The sequence below is a fragment of the Stegastes partitus genome, unplaced genomic scaffold, assembly GCF_000690725.1.
Source record: "Stegastes partitus isolate 25-593 unplaced genomic scaffold, Stegastes_partitus-1.0.2 Scaffold164, whole genome shotgun sequence".
Lineage (NCBI taxonomy): Eukaryota > Metazoa > Chordata > Actinopteri > Pomacentridae > Stegastes > Stegastes partitus.
In genome coordinates, this window is record NW_007577895.1 from 568,073 (window position 1) to 583,002 (window position 14,930).

General features: G+C 42.4%; 3 protein-coding genes across 4 annotated transcripts; all 3 read right to left on the minus strand.

Moving 5' to 3' along the window:
• Positions 1–1,018: 1,018 nt before the first annotated feature.
• Positions 1,019–5,503, minus strand: lcp2b (lymphocyte cytosolic protein 2b). Of its 2 annotated transcripts, none has more exons than XM_008279592.1 (16): positions 5,454–5,503; positions 5,259–5,363; positions 4,321–4,383; positions 4,185–4,231; positions 3,984–4,031; positions 3,865–3,893; positions 3,729–3,769; positions 3,362–3,566; positions 3,129–3,230; positions 2,954–3,019; positions 2,743–2,827; positions 2,558–2,654; positions 2,150–2,233; positions 1,829–1,978; positions 1,494–1,642; positions 1,019–1,227 (listed from the first exon to the last, which is right to left on the minus strand). In XM_008279592.1, the coding sequence occupies exons 2-15, from the start codon at positions 5,334–5,336 to the stop codon at positions 1,517–1,519; spliced, it is 1,221 nt and encodes a 406-aa protein (XP_008277814.1). In that variant the 5' UTR covers positions 5,337–5,363; positions 5,454–5,503; the 3' UTR covers positions 1,019–1,227; positions 1,494–1,516. The 2 variants fall into 2 exon arrangements, with proteins under 2 accessions (XP_008277814.1, XP_008277813.1); XM_008279591.1 differs by having other exon boundaries at positions 3,729–3,772.
• A 3,559-nt stretch (positions 5,504–9,062) lies between these two features.
• On the minus strand, positions 9,063–10,956 carry LOC103355704 (protein Wnt-8-like). Its single transcript, XM_008279593.1, has 6 exons — positions 10,895–10,956; positions 10,769–10,802; positions 10,552–10,681; positions 10,051–10,176; positions 9,712–9,854; positions 9,063–9,620 (listed from the first exon to the last, which is right to left on the minus strand). The coding sequence occupies exons 1-6, from the start codon at positions 10,954–10,956 to the stop codon at positions 9,063–9,065; spliced, it is 1,053 nt and encodes a 350-aa protein (XP_008277815.1).
• A 623-nt stretch (positions 10,957–11,579) lies between these two features.
• Positions 11,580–13,432, minus strand: LOC103355705 (protein Wnt-8a-like). Its single transcript, XM_008279595.1, has 6 exons — positions 13,362–13,432; positions 13,210–13,243; positions 12,880–13,018; positions 12,570–12,695; positions 12,329–12,471; positions 11,580–12,146 (listed from the first exon to the last, which is right to left on the minus strand). Exons 1-6 carry the CDS (start codon positions 13,430–13,432, stop codon positions 11,580–11,582), a joined length of 1,080 nt encoding a protein of 359 aa, XP_008277817.1.
• Between the last annotated feature and the right edge of the window lie 1,498 nt (positions 13,433–14,930).

Sequence of the window (14,930 nt, forward strand, 5' to 3'; positions counted from 1 at the left end):
ATACTGAGAGAGCTGGACTCGTTGTCTAACTGCATGGATCAACTGGCAGGTATGTTTCTCTGTCTTCTCATTGTACACCTCCAAAATGTCAAAAAGCATCATTTATGCCAGCAAGGTGCTTCTTGATTGATTTGCAATTATGCAAAGCGCATGATGAAACTGCTTTCTTAGATCTGAAATGGGATAGCTAAAATTGGATTATTATACACCAGCTTAGCCTTGCTTGTAGATGACAGCTGTCCAGAGTTGCATGATGCTACGTGATGTCTGTCAGATTGTGCTCTGCTGATGGATAGATAGGAGTAACTGAAGGATTTCACACATGTTTGTCCATCAGGCCATCTGATGTCAGACATGATGTTGCAACTACGTTTTTTTGCCAGAGGGGACAGTTGTGGGCAAAGAGGCAGTCGGAGTATTCTACTTACTTGTCTCCTTCGATTATAACTATTTACTCAGTTAAACGGCTCAAAGCCTGGAAACGGACATTTGAGCTTTTTTATACATCTAAACTTTGTAGATGGAATGATTTGTGACACAGTAACACCTCATTCTATGTCTCGTCTTAAAATAGCAGTGTTGTGGCACGCAAAAGTACAACTACAAACATACTTCACCATTTTGTATGAACCAAAAGTCAAACAAAATGTGCCCTTGTCAATGTGACTGAGTTTTAAAAGAGGGTGCTACTTTCAAGTTAGCAAACTTAAAACATTGTGACCAAGACTCATGCTCAAATGTGTTTTTCCAAGAACCCTTTTCCCCAAATTGTTGTAATGTTTCCTGCTTGTTGTGTAGAGCATTTTAGGACAATAGTGTCTATCAAAACCACTCTCAAATGTGCCAAAATCAGTATACGTGCTGACATCTTTATGTAAGTTTGTCACTTTTCCAGTGTGGATTTGTTTGTATTATGAAATCGGGATACAGAAAAATAACTTACTATCATTCTCAGTGAAATGCGAGCACAGTTTGAAACAACAGGAGAAAATACAGAGTCCTTGTTGTTACATTTTTTTTTATTAAGGCTGTTTGGTTTTAAGTGCAGTAGTACTTGGTGTAGACCTGAGGCAGTTGGGAAACAAGATATTTGCTTTCTGCTGGCAGTGCGAACCAATCTGAGACAATGCGATCTGATCGTTTGTGTTGGCCACCCTGACAAGCTGGCGTTTCTCAAAATCGAAGAGGCAGTGAAGCAGCAGCCCCCCAGCTCGACCTGAAACTGAGCTGTGAAGAACAAAGGTAATGCTGTGTATCATGAATGCACAGTTTAGCAAAACATGCAGACCATCAGCCATGTAAAAAATATTCTTTTCCTCTCATTCGGCTTACTAAAAATATAAGTGAATGTCACAAAAAAATAGAATTACATAACACTGACCTTTTGAGATCGTGGCATTTGTTTAGATGTTCCTAAAATTTTCTGAACAAGCCACACGTACACGCACACACAAATTAGCATATATGGACACGTAGATGGCATAAACACCCACATTTAGCTTGGCGTTGCTGCTGGTCAGAGTCCTGCGGGGTGCAGCAGGCAGCATTGGACTTGCTCTTCAGAACTCTGATCTGGGGCAACAACGAGCAGCAGCGGGCTGTGTGTGTGATGGGTAATCATCTCCTTCACCCCGGGGAAACTCTACAGCACAACAGCACACACAAAAGATGACAGGGACCTAATGACGCAGAGCAGCACAAGTCAGCATCAAACATTCCCCGAGGCGTGCCGCAAGATGTGAACTTTTCAGTTTACTCTGAGCGAGCACACTGACTTCATCCTTTCGTTATAACGTTGCAGATAATGGTATCATCATTTTTGGTTTACCTTTGTGTTGTTGACGCCGTTGCCGAGGCAGTATGAGTTGCCTTGGTTACGGATCTTAATGTTGTAAACCTTGCCTTGGTTCAGCAGCATCAGGGTGTAGGGGTGCTCAACGAAGCCTTTGGTGCTGTCCCTCACCACAAATGCCCCATCCTTGAAGACACATAAATGCACAAAACCACACACACACAAACCCATTCACCCACTGGCATTATTGGAATTCTGCAACGTTTTGGTTGCACGTTAATGTGTGTGTTTGTGTGTATGTCTTCTCCAGAAGGGGAAGGCTGAGATTTATGGAAACGTGAGAAAGCAGCATCAAACCTTGTTGACATCTCTCAGAACAACTTCAGCTTGATGTCTGGTCACCTTCCCGCCATACCAGCTGCGATCCAAATCCTGGATGGACTATGATAGAATGGCCAAAGTAAGGGAATAATTCAATGATTGCTGCTTGTTTTCTGTTGCAGTGTCAGAGGTGTTTCCTAAATAGCCTGAAAATCCTGATTAGTGAGCCTAGTTATTAAAAAGCAGTTTTACTTTTCATAACATATGTGAGTTCCTGTTGTTGGGTTCTTTTTACAACATCGCCATCTGCTGTTTCCCCTCTGAAAGTGTTAATGGTGTTTCATTAAACACATGGCCTTCCACCTAACTGCACTGTTGTGTTTGTCCTCTAATTACTATGTGTGGAACCTGTGTCTTCATTGCAACTTCGAATTGTATTTTAACCTTCTTTGGAGTCTCTGGTATTGAAGTTCTCCTCTGTCCGGCATGTGTAGGCTCTGGAGGAACTGGAATGAGTTCTCGTGCCCTGGGAGGGGAGAGACTAAATGCAGAATAGGTGAAAAAGATCAATTAATCGCATTGCCAAGGGTCAAGAGATGGCTTGACTCAAACTGTTTAGGTTTTCCTACCTGTTGGACTTATCCAGAGGCTTAGGGGGCCTTGGTTGATGGTGCTTGCCACTAGATGAGCCAGGAATCTTGACAGCACTGCCCTCTTGTGGACATTATTTGGTATGAAATATAAATTGTTAACATTGTGCCAAAATGAAAGCATTTTTCTGTTGAGCTATATCATGTCAAACCATCACATAATATACACCACATACTGAATTTGCAATACCTCTCGGGGATGGGAGAGGTTTTCCTGGCTTTTTGCTCCTGTCTATAGGTCGACTGGATTGACTGGCTGGCGATAAGAATGGGGGGAAAAATAAGTTTACACAAGAGTTAAATAAAAAAAAAAATCTGCATTGTAACTGATAAATCAAGTGCTTGTGGAGTAAGTGTACAATCACCTGGTGCTTTGGGAGGTCTTTGAGGGGTATGGTTCATTTTTAGGGGCTGAGGGTGTGGACGTTTTGATGTTCTTTCAGCAGGCGGTTGTTCAAAAACAGGATCTAAACACATTTCTTTAGTTATGCGCGCAGGAAAGATGAGCACCAATTCTGATTTTAAAGCACATACATGTTTTCACTTGTAACTGCATTTCGTCATGCACTGCGCCTTTGTCAGAGCTGCTCGCCATTACCTCTGCGACTGTCAGGAAGATTAGGCCCTCTTGGGGGTCGAGGTGGCTTTGTTGTTTCTGCAGCAGCAGGCAGCCTGCGGTTGACTTCATGTGTCTCATGGCCGTGTTGTTGCTCAGCTATTTGGAGCTCAGACACAGCACAGATGTAGTTGTCTTGTCCAGCCTCCTGGTCTGGACCCTCATACTCATTATCACTGTCATTGTCCTGATCACAGCCCAAACAGATGTTGTGCATGAGTACAATGCAGGTCACAAAGGCAGATTTTGTTCCTTTGTTATGTGTTACATATTAAGTGACATTACAACGTAGAATAAAATTCTTTGACCCTGTTTGAGATAAAATAGTGACAAAATTTACAAAACTTACAAACTCATCAGAGTCCCAAACTTCTTCCTCCTGTACAAATACTGCTGGAAAGTAAATTGTAAAAGGAACACTATCAGGCCTCAGGTCAGATTGCTTAATAACATTAGGGAAAGAGTTAGCCTGAAGTGTCCTCTACCTTGTTTTGGAGACTTCCGTGCCTTTGATCTGCACAAAAAACAGATAAGAAAGTTTTGCATTATTGTTTGTTTCATCACAGATTGAGCTTAATTTATAAAGTAAAATTAGTTTTCTTACTTCTTCTGCTTCCCGTTGTTGATTTCATTTTGGATCTTAATAATTATTCTGTAAAGACAGAACACTAAATCATCAGGAAAATATCACAGATATATTCAGTATTTCAGTGGTTCTCGTTACTGGTACTCTCAGTTGTAGTCAAAATCACCACTCATTTGTCAACACTTTCAGTTAAATAAATATATCTTCAGTTAGACTCACGGGACATGGTGGCTGGGAAACACTTGAAGTTCGTACTCCGTCATTTGCTAGATGATAGAGAATAAAATCTTATAAAAATTTGAAAATCAGAGCATTTTAAAACAGTGAAAGCTGAAAGAGGGTTACACACACTTACCATGAACTGTGCTCCAGTTATGCCGTACTTCATCACTAGTTTGTCACAGCCTGATAACTTAAGCTGAAATAATATATGAAAACAGATGTCAGGAAAATTAACTTTTACAATGTGTTTGGAGTTATAAAGTGGTCTGAACATAACAAAGCAGTGCCACTTCTTAGATGTAATGTTATGAAATATGGTATTATGCATGAAATTGTGACCAACAATAATTTTGGCAAATAGATAAAAATGCAAAAACAAAATACATCTTGCACTAAAATGTTGCTTCTAGTTTTGATGGTAATATTGTAAGCTGAGGACATTATGTTGTTTTCATAGCTCCTTTAAGATGCTTTAACGTGCTACATGTCAGATAATAGCAACAGGGAACTTTTCAACTCCCCATCCTAACCAGCCAGCATGTCCAAGTGCTATTGCTGTTGGCGCTGCTGCCACAAAGACTGGATTGCAATTTTGCTATCCTCAGAGCCTTAAAAACGACAAACAACACAGGACACAAAACGAGCACCACTGCTTTGAAAATAAGAACATGGCTGCCGCTAACAGCCTGCTGACTGTCCAAAGCAAGAAACAACTGCAAGAGCCCTACTTTGAAATAGACACTCTGATAGCTTACTAGCATGCTGAGTTTACATCGTTACTACGGTTGTTTTTTTAACTGTAAATCAAGTCTTATGTTTTCTGTCAGACCCAGTGGCAACAGAACTGCAAAATCAAAGCCTGATTTCTACAGAACCATTCTAAATAGCTACGGCATCATTCATTTTGGCCATTACATTGTTTAATCAATGTTTACTTCATAATAGTAAGTTCAAGCAAAAATCTTGTCAGTCGCCACTTTATTACCAGCAAGCTACATTACTTGGCTATTACAGAAGATCTTAGAATGTAGTATTTCAACCTCTGCCTACTTTTTTTGTTTTAATACTCACCTTCTTCAGATAGTCAGCAAGACTGTGGGGGCTCCATCCCATCACCTCTACCTGTGCAGGAACCTGCGTAAAATTCATCCTTGCGTCTTGTGAATATCACATCCACTGTAAAGAAATGAAGGGTTTATTTAGCGGTCCTCACCATACTCGAGCTATCTTTTAAAATGATCAATTGTGCAAATGTCACCTTCTGACCTGTTGTGTAAAAGAAGTAGAAGGTCTCAGTGGTTTCATGATGAGCTATTATTACAGCATGTACGCACTGCAGAACTGTCTAGCTCTAACCACGGATGCTGCTGATTTCCTGTCACACTGAGTTGTGCTGCTACAGATATAGTGTGTGTTGCGTTGAGTCTGTTTTTGTTTGGGTGTCAGTTTTGAATGTGGCTATATTTAACTAAACTGCGCTGCTCAAACCACACTGTTTTAACGTTGACATACAGTTGAAACCAGAAGTATACATACACTGTATAAAATGACATTAAATCAGACTAAACTTTTTCTGTTTGCTAAACGCCAGAATAATGAGAGGATTTTTTTTATTACTTTCAGAAGTTTACATACATGTCCTTAGTATTTGGTAGCATTGCTTTTAGGACTTGGGTCAAACGTTTTGGGTTTCCTTCCACAAACTTCTCTCAATAGTTTGCTGGAATTTTGTCCAATGAGATCAGAGCTTTGTGATGACCACTCCAGAAGACTGACTTTGTGTCCTTGAGCCACTTTGTAACTAATTTGGCAGTATGCTTAGGGTCATTGTCTATTTTTAAAACTCATTTGTGCCCAAGCTTTAACTTCCTGGCTGATGTCTTGAGATGTTGCTTCGATATTTCCACATAATATTCTTTCCTCATGATGCCATCTATTTTGTGCTGTGTGCTTTTGCAAACTGTAACCTGGCTTTTGTATGTGTCTTTTGGAGTAATGTCTTCTTCCTCTCTGAGTAGCCTTTCAGTCCATGTTGGTACAGGACTGGTTTCACTGTGGATAATGACTCTCTTACTGGCTTCAGCAGCATCTTCACAAGGTCTTGTGCTTTTGTTCTGGGGTTGATTCGCACATTTCGCACCAAAAAACTTCATCTCTGGTCTCTGGGACGCAGAACCCGTCTCCTTCCTGAGTGGTATGATGGCTGGACATTCCCGTGGTGTTTATACTTGCATTTAATTTTTTGAACAGATGAATGGGGACCATCAGACATCTGGAAATTGTACCCAAGGATGATCCAGACTTGTGGAGGTCCACAATTCTCTTCCTGGTATCTTGGCTGATTCTTTAGATTTTCCATGTTGTCACAAAAGGAAGCAGTGTGTTTGAGGTGTGCCTTAAAATACATCCACAGGTGTGCCTCCAATTAACTCAAATGTTGTCAATTAACCTATCAAAAGCTTCCAAAGCCATGACATCATCATCTGGGCTTTCCCAAAAAGTTTGAATGCATAGTAATCTTAGTGTATGTAAACTTCTGACTTTGAAGAAAGTAATAAAACATTCTGCAAAAACTTATCTCATTATTCTGGCATTTAGCAAATAGATATAATTTAGGTAACCCTAACTGACCTGAAACAGGAAGAGTTTAGTCTGATTGAATGTCACAGTGACGGAAAAAAAAAAAGGTTTTATGTCCTTTTATACAGTGTATGTAAACATCTGGCTTCAGCGTAAAATCTAAATAGGAATCGATCTACATAGTGTTGTTTAAACGCAGATATACTTTTTGTTCTCACTCATAACATGGCATTATTGTAGGCTGTATTGGAGCTTGTGTTCCAGCTGCAGCCCGTCCTGTGTCAGGTCTCTTGGTATCTCACACCCAGGTGATAGAGGAGGGCAGCTGGGAGAAGGGGTGATCAATCATTCTCAGATACCTCTAGACCCCCAAGCCTGTCTGGGTGAATACATGAGTTCCCCTGGGGGGTCCTTGTGGGACATCACCACCTCCTTCCCCTGTTGTCCTTCTCTGTCCTGATTAGGAAACATGAAAGACATGAAACTGCCACTGAGGATGCAGCATAAAATACTGTATAATTATCAAGCAATCAGTGTGCCAAATTTGACCAAATCAGTGTAAGATAGAATGTTCAGAGGATATATTTTTATTCAGTCCAACATGATTTGAGATGCTAATTTGACAAAGCATTTAATGTATGTAAAGATTCTCGGTCGCCTCGTGTGTCTAAATGCTAAAATGGAAACAAATGGACTTGCTGGAGTTTGTTGGAGGCTTCAACAAACTTAAACAAATGCAGTTTAGCACTTAAAAGTCCTCTCCGGTGTAATCCAACTTTGCATTAAAAAAGAAGGACAGTAACCAGACGCAGGGTCTGCGTCGGGGCGCCACGCTTGTCGAGCGCATCCAAGCAACAGCATCATATGGAACCAATATGGAACCTGTAATGTCCTCAGCGGAGAGCAGAGATAAGGGGCGGATCGGTGAGGGCCTCCAGTGGGGCGAAACCTTCATTAACGCACAGCAGGACAGCATGGGAAATACAGGACATCCCCAGAGGTAAACAGACAAATGGGAAGGAAGGGAGGGAAGTGATGGGCTGTTTTTTTTGCTTCTGTGAGAGTGTTACTTTTGCAGTTAGGAAATTAATTCAGGTTTTTTTTTTCCGTCCTTTGGCAGAACCAGATTTTGTTCTGAAAGGTCACAGCAACAGTTTATTTTGTGGAATTGTGTAACTGTTTGGCTAGCTTGTCCAACGTTTGATGTTTTTGGTTGTCACTGAGATGATGTGGCACGTTTTTATCGACAGACATGGATGGAAATGGGAGAAGTAGACGCCATTGGCTCTCTTGCCACAGTTCTCGCAATGTAATAAGTCATGCTGTAATTTCTCACTTCTCTTTATTTACTGCTTCAACACTAACTGCTCTGTAAAGATAGTCAAACAGCCCTGTAACCAGCCCCCTTTCTGTTAGACTCCCACCCCCTCCGCCGCCCCGCAGGCGTGGACCCCCTGAAGAAGGTAATATCCATGCCATCACTCATTTAGCTGAGGCAGTGGCAGATTTATGACACATCCAGCTGAGAGGAAGATTTTTGGAGATACAGGGGGTAAGAGGGAAGAAGGAAGCAAATGAATGGCTCCTTTAGACACAGATAGGCCAGTGGGCGGAGACGAGGCTCCTCTTAGACCTAATTACTTGCAAATTATAAGTTAAGAAATTAACTTGCTTTCAAGGTGGAATGTGAGTCACGCTTATTTATAACCGCCTTCTCACATTTACAATGTAGTGATTGGACCCCAGTGTGGCCAGTTTGTTGGGAAGAACGCTGTGGTTTTGCCAACATCTCTGCCTTTGCCCCCCTTATGCTTTGATGTATTGTGATACGTTGAAGTCCCCTGTGGGATGTGACAAAGACTGGTAGCTGTGACCTGGATTATCAAGCCAAATACCTTACTTCTAGTGGTGGAAATACTTCCCTAATTTGTCTTTCAAAGCCTCTCTGCTCTTTGAATTAAATCAATACACATTCACATCAAAGTGGTAGTGGATCAAGCCTGGATCAACACCTTGGTAAGGTGTGAGCTGCACCGTGTTATCCATGTAATCCTCTGTTAAGTGTATTCACTTCATTCTTATTCTAACTTGTGTGCTTTGTCAGAAAACCAAGTGGCCCTGGGATTTGAGAAGTAGAATAATTAAGTTTCCTCTAAAATAAAATATGGCATTCAAAAGCTTTTATTTTTATATTTTTATTTTATTTAAACAAAGCAGAATATTCATAAATAGAAACATTAGCATTTATACAAGGAGACATGAAAAGTGCAAACATGTGAACAGATTGATTTGAACTCATTTGGGTCCACGGTGTCTCCGTCTAAAGCCATGCCCGTCTCCACCTTCCCTCCTGGCGCACACATGTTTCACTAGAACCTGAGAACAGTCCTCACAGTTCACCTTGCAGCACCAGTGGAATTTGCAGTTGCAGCTGCTCACCACCTCCGTGCGCCTCTCCTCCACCCGCAGGCCGCACTCATGACACAACCTGCGGCAGCTCCTCCTCTCCCACTGGGTCAGCCCCTCTCCGTGCTGCAGACACTCGCGGCCCTCGGTGCCGTACAGACCCAAGCTGGTGTTCTTCCTGCAGTAGTCCGGAGAGTCTTCCAAGTAGATGAGCTCCGTCTGCGCAATGCTGCCAAACGCGTCCACGATGGCACCGCGGCTGTCCGCGCTGTTGCCAGCCCTCATGCGCTTCTTGTCGACATCCAGTTTCTGCGCTTGGCTGTGCTTCATCTTTAAGTAGTTGCCGATTTCTCTAAAGTCGGACAGTGCCGTCCAGCAGGTTTGGACGCTGCAGCTCTCGGACATCCCGTGGCATCTGCAGATGCGCTTCATTGTTGCCTTCACGGCCTTTTGGAAAACATGGGACAGTTGATTACTGCTTATGACTTAAGAAAGTGAACGATATCTGATAAATACGCGTGGTTTGAAAATAGTTTACCTGTCGTCCAGCCGCGTTGTTGTGCAGGTTGACAGCAGCCCTGGAGTCCTGACCTGTCTCCTGTGAGTCCACGTACTGTTTGGAGATCCTCTCCCCGAAATCTACGTTATCACTGCAGCCGCCCCATAACCACCCACGACCGCCTGCACACAACATATTAGTCACATACTTAAATCCTCTGAAAGTAAGAATATATATTACAAATTTAAAGACTTATATGTCAGATATAAGTTATATGCTCCTTGGAAAAACACAAACTTGTAACTTGTTAGAGATAGAATGACATCATGTGTAATATGTTTTATTTTTTCTCTCTCTCTCTCTTTCTGTGAACTTCACCAATTTTTCCGTTCTGTGAAACATCACAGCCACAGTCGTCCAGGTCTCCCAGACTACAGTTCCTGGTCAGAGTGTACATGACCCCTGCTGCACTGATGGCATGGACGAAAGACGTCTCTCTAGTGGCTAAATGAGGAGAAACACATCATTTATATATGTTATAGCACAGCATCATAGGGCAAATACATGTCAAACATCCATTAGTATGTCCATGCATTTATTGATCATTTTACAAAACAACTGTTTTATGAGAGTTTGAATTGTCCCCAAAGCAATTAAACCTTTAGAGTCACCAATCCAGGTGTTGCTAGACAGTATAAAAACGAATTTAATTTGAATATGTGCTGATGCAGCCCTGTGCATTCACATACTTGTCAACTCTTGTAGAAGGTTTTTAGTTTTCCATGCGGATGATAGATGTTCTTGAAACTTTGTTTCTCTGATCCTATAGAACTTTGCACATAACCGAAGAACGAAATCGTATCTAAAACCACAACCTACCTCGTCTCAGTCCCTTCTGCTGTGTTGCGCTGTCCGGACAGTTCCATCTATCCCACGCAAACTGGTGTTTGCACTCTTCAATCCCACTCTGTGTGCCTACCTGCACACTCCCTGCATAGGTGAGATAAGCCTGCAGAAGAGGCAACCATAGTCGTTTAGGTTTGAATTACGTTTTAAAACCTTTCATAGTAATCAAATCAGTGTAATCAATGTTTACCTTTGGTCCCGTCATAAGAAAGTTGCTTGCCACCCTGAGAAGAAGAATAATAATAAAGAATGAGATCATTTTATCTCCTGTCTACTCGTGCGTAAAAGACGCAAATAGTGCGTATATGTGTCTTACCAAGCATGTCCTGGGCACATTACGCATAGAAGAAACAGGAGCCAAAGTGCTGAATGGTCCATTTTTCATCTACACTGTTAGCCTATGGAGGTCTAGGTATTTTGACCCGGTGTGCTGAAACTTTCTCCTTTATTTGAATGAGGAACAAATGGAACTCTTGTTCTTTGTTCCCGAGGCCCAAGAAAGCTGATTGGGCGACTGGTTCAAGAAACGCCTATATGCGCACTTCAAAGGATGGCATTAAGCAGCAGTTTATTTTCTTCCCCAAGGCTGTGTGCTACTGGGGTACCAATATACAAATAACAGACTGGGAATTTTGCCATTTAGAAATCAGTCATGCATATTTATAAAAAATATTTATTCTTGTTACATTTTTAATTAAAAATAAAATATCGGGGGGAAAAAAATTACATTACAATCAACAAACCCAAACAGTCCGACCAAATGTCCCCTAAACTCCAACACGAAGGAGTGCTTGGAGAGTTTGTTCCTAAAAAGGCTCAATTTCATTTATGTACGGCCTTTCAGTTAGATAAAGTGCATCGAAAGGCTTTAGGTTTTGTGATAGTTGTACATTATGGCAGACATTCTTGTATTGCAGAATAATTCTAATTAAAGTCCGAATGTTAAAATGAGTGAAAACTGATGAGATTACTGAGTCCGTAGTCCATGCAGCAAGTGGAAATCACTGTTGGCGCGCACGGTGCCTGCGTTTTGCTTTGTTATGTGACTTTCTCCCACCTTCTTTGCGTGCACAGTAATATTTAGTAACAACGTGCGTGCACTTTTCACACTTGACTGTGCAGCACCAGTGGAATTTGCAATTGCAGCTGCTGACAACCTCGATGCTCTTCTCCACCACTCTGAGGCCGCACTCAAAGCACAACCTGCGGCAGCTCTTTCTCTCCCACTGGGACATGCTCTTGTCGCCCTTCAGGCACTCCCGCCCCTCCGTGCCCTGCAGTCCCAGGCTCTGGTTCTTGCCGCAGTAATCCGGAGAATCCTCCAGGTAAACGAGCTCCGTTCTGGCGATGCTGCGGAAAGTGTGCGCGATGGCTCCTCGGTTGTCCGCGCTGTTCCCTGCCCTCACCGGCTTCTTGTCCATCTCCAGCTTCTTTGCGTGTTCGTGCTTCGTCTTCAGGTAGTTCCCCACGTCTCTGAAGTCGGCCAGCTGCATCCAGCAGGTTTGAATGGTGCAGCTCCCAGACACTCCGTGACACTTACAGGCTCTTCTCATGGTAGATTTGATTGCCTGCAAACAGATTGATATAGATTTAAAATGTAACTCTGCCAATCCTGCACGTCCTTATCCCTGAATGTGTATATTAAGCGCATGCGTAAATACCACTTCCCTTTCACTGGCCTGTGTTATTAATAAATGGCTGTATTTCAAAACAGGAGTGATGCCAAGCTTGAGTTAAAATCAGATATTACCAGTCTGCCCGCCTCGTTGTTATGCAGGTTGACTGCTGCGCGGGAGTCATGCCCGTCTTCCAGAGAGTCCACAAAATGTTTGGAGATCTTCTCTCCAAACGCCACATTATCACTGCAGCCTCCCCAAATCCATCCTTTCCCCCCTGAGAATTACAAAAACAAAACAAGTACATGGTGTTGTATTACTGTAGGTCAGTTTCACATAATTTAATCTGAAGGAACGCTCAGAAAGGACGCGTACCTGTCTGTCCAATTCTGGAGTCATCGCAGCCGCAGTTGTCAAAATCCCCCATACTACAGTTCTTGGTGAGCGTGTACATCACTCCGGCAGCGCTGATGGCGTGGACAAAGGACGTCTCCCTTGTGGCTGCAATAAGTTACAAAGAAATAAATCCACAATGTTTTACTTGGCTGTCCAAAAATGCGTAATGTTTGCCCTTATATACTGTGCGTAAAAGACACTTTGCGCAAGAAGTAACAGGTGAGCGCATCGCCACACCACCTCACCATGGCCTGCCATGTATATCATACATATATGTGGATCATCTTACCACTTCGGAGGCCGTTGTGTGTAGATAGCTGAAGCGTGCTTTCTGGACAGTTCCACTTCTCCCAAGCGAACTGGTGTTTACACTCTTGTATTCCACACTGTGCGCCGATACGCACACTGCTGGTGTAAGTCAGATAAGCCTTGGGAGGAAAAGCAAAGGGCGTTGTTATTTGTTGCAGCATTTAGTTAATAAAAGGAAAATATCTAATATTATTGTCATTGCTATTGCAAAACCCAGTAGCCTAAAATATCTGAGTTAGGTGCCTCAGAAGAGGTTTTACGCACAACACATACCCATATACTCTCTGTATAAACACAAAGATGTGATTACCTTTGGTCCAGTCATGAGAAAATTGTTCACTGTCCTGTAGAAAGAAAGCAAAACAAGCGCTTTAATCCCAGGTCACAATAGGAATATAGCAATAGGAAACACGAGTTACACCACTATTTTAAAATAAGTGTCTCCAAATGTGAACGATATACCAAGCAGATATCAGCTGAACATGACAGCACATGGAGAGAACCGTGGCTGTGAGGAGATCCAGTGGTCCCATAGCAGCTGTAGTCCAGTCGGAGGCCTGTCGGTCTTATTCCAGATGTGCGCGCTAAGAGGGATGCAGGGAAGTGAAGATGTTGCCCCGCTGCGGACTGATGATATTTATATGGCGTTGCCCCCTTTGATTGACAGATTTGTGCTGCAGGTAACGAATCACTGTGAAATTTCGTCAACGACGACATTGATTGCCGCATCCTATAGACAAATAGGAGCCGTCGGTGCATAAGTGCACTTCAAAGAAGTGACGCAGACCGTTAAACAGCCCCTCATTCATTCATTCACCTGTCGTTCCCAGGCTTTAGTCCCTATATGCTTTTCCCACGAATTGAAGCATACGCATGTGTATATGTGTCCATGTGAAGATTCCAGATAAATAAACTCTATATGCATCCTATAGTATTTATTTTAGAGTTTATTAAACTACAATTAAAATTGAGAATATAAAGATGATGCTAGGAGACAAATAGTCGAGCATCTGCTGCTTCACACATAAAGTAACCTCTGTTATTTTAATCTGAGTGTATTGCAGTGACTTATTGTTTGCTGCATCTCAAGAGGGGCTGGCTGCTGCACAGAGTCCATGAACATGCCATTACCAACACAGCACAACTTGGCCTCTCCAAAGGACATGGAGTAGGGTTCATAATTAATAAATGCAGTAATACATCACGGAAATACAGTAGTGAATGCCATAGCGAGGATTCTTGTGTAGTTGAAATGTTTGGGAAATGGCACCAGTGTCCCAGGGGGACACGCAGTGACAACAAAGCCTTAAAGCCTTTCAGGAGTGACGGTATATAGTCATGTAAATACTGCCTCACACATCGGCGAAATTGGCATCGCCATGATAATAGGATAATAGATGTTTCCCTGGGAAACAACTTGGTGTGAAAACAGTCTGGAATTTACAAGAGTATAAACACATTGGAGCTTCAATGGTTTAACTGTTAAATTGCAGTATTGTATGTTTAGTCATTTTGCTCTATGATGTGTTTTATTTAGACATGTCTATGAAAATAGAGCTGATTTTGATACATTTTTTAAATGAAATCCCGGATGATCCACTCAGTCTGATCACGTTTAATTCTGCTGCTCATCTGTCTTCATGGAGCCATCATCAGCACTCATCATGTCAGTTTCTGTCACTACATGCTTTTGCTGTGATTCGAAGCGAGAGAAGCCCGTGATTAAGATTGCACTTTTTCCAAAATTAAATCGCGTACATTTGTCAAATCCCCTTTAAGCCACTCAGAATCCCCTAAAACAACAATTCACTCAGCGCGCAGGACAAAGGCGGCCGGCTGGGCGAGGCCCTGCGCTCAGCGCTGAGGAGGTGTAGGTGAGGATAATCCCCACTAATTAGATATCAGCCACATTCATTCTGCATTATGAGTGAAACTTGGAGCCCCCTCGACATGATGAAGTACGATTCAAATCAATCTGGGCCTGTAACAGAAGGATCCTTCAGCGGTTTTAATGGGTTAATAACGGCAAAG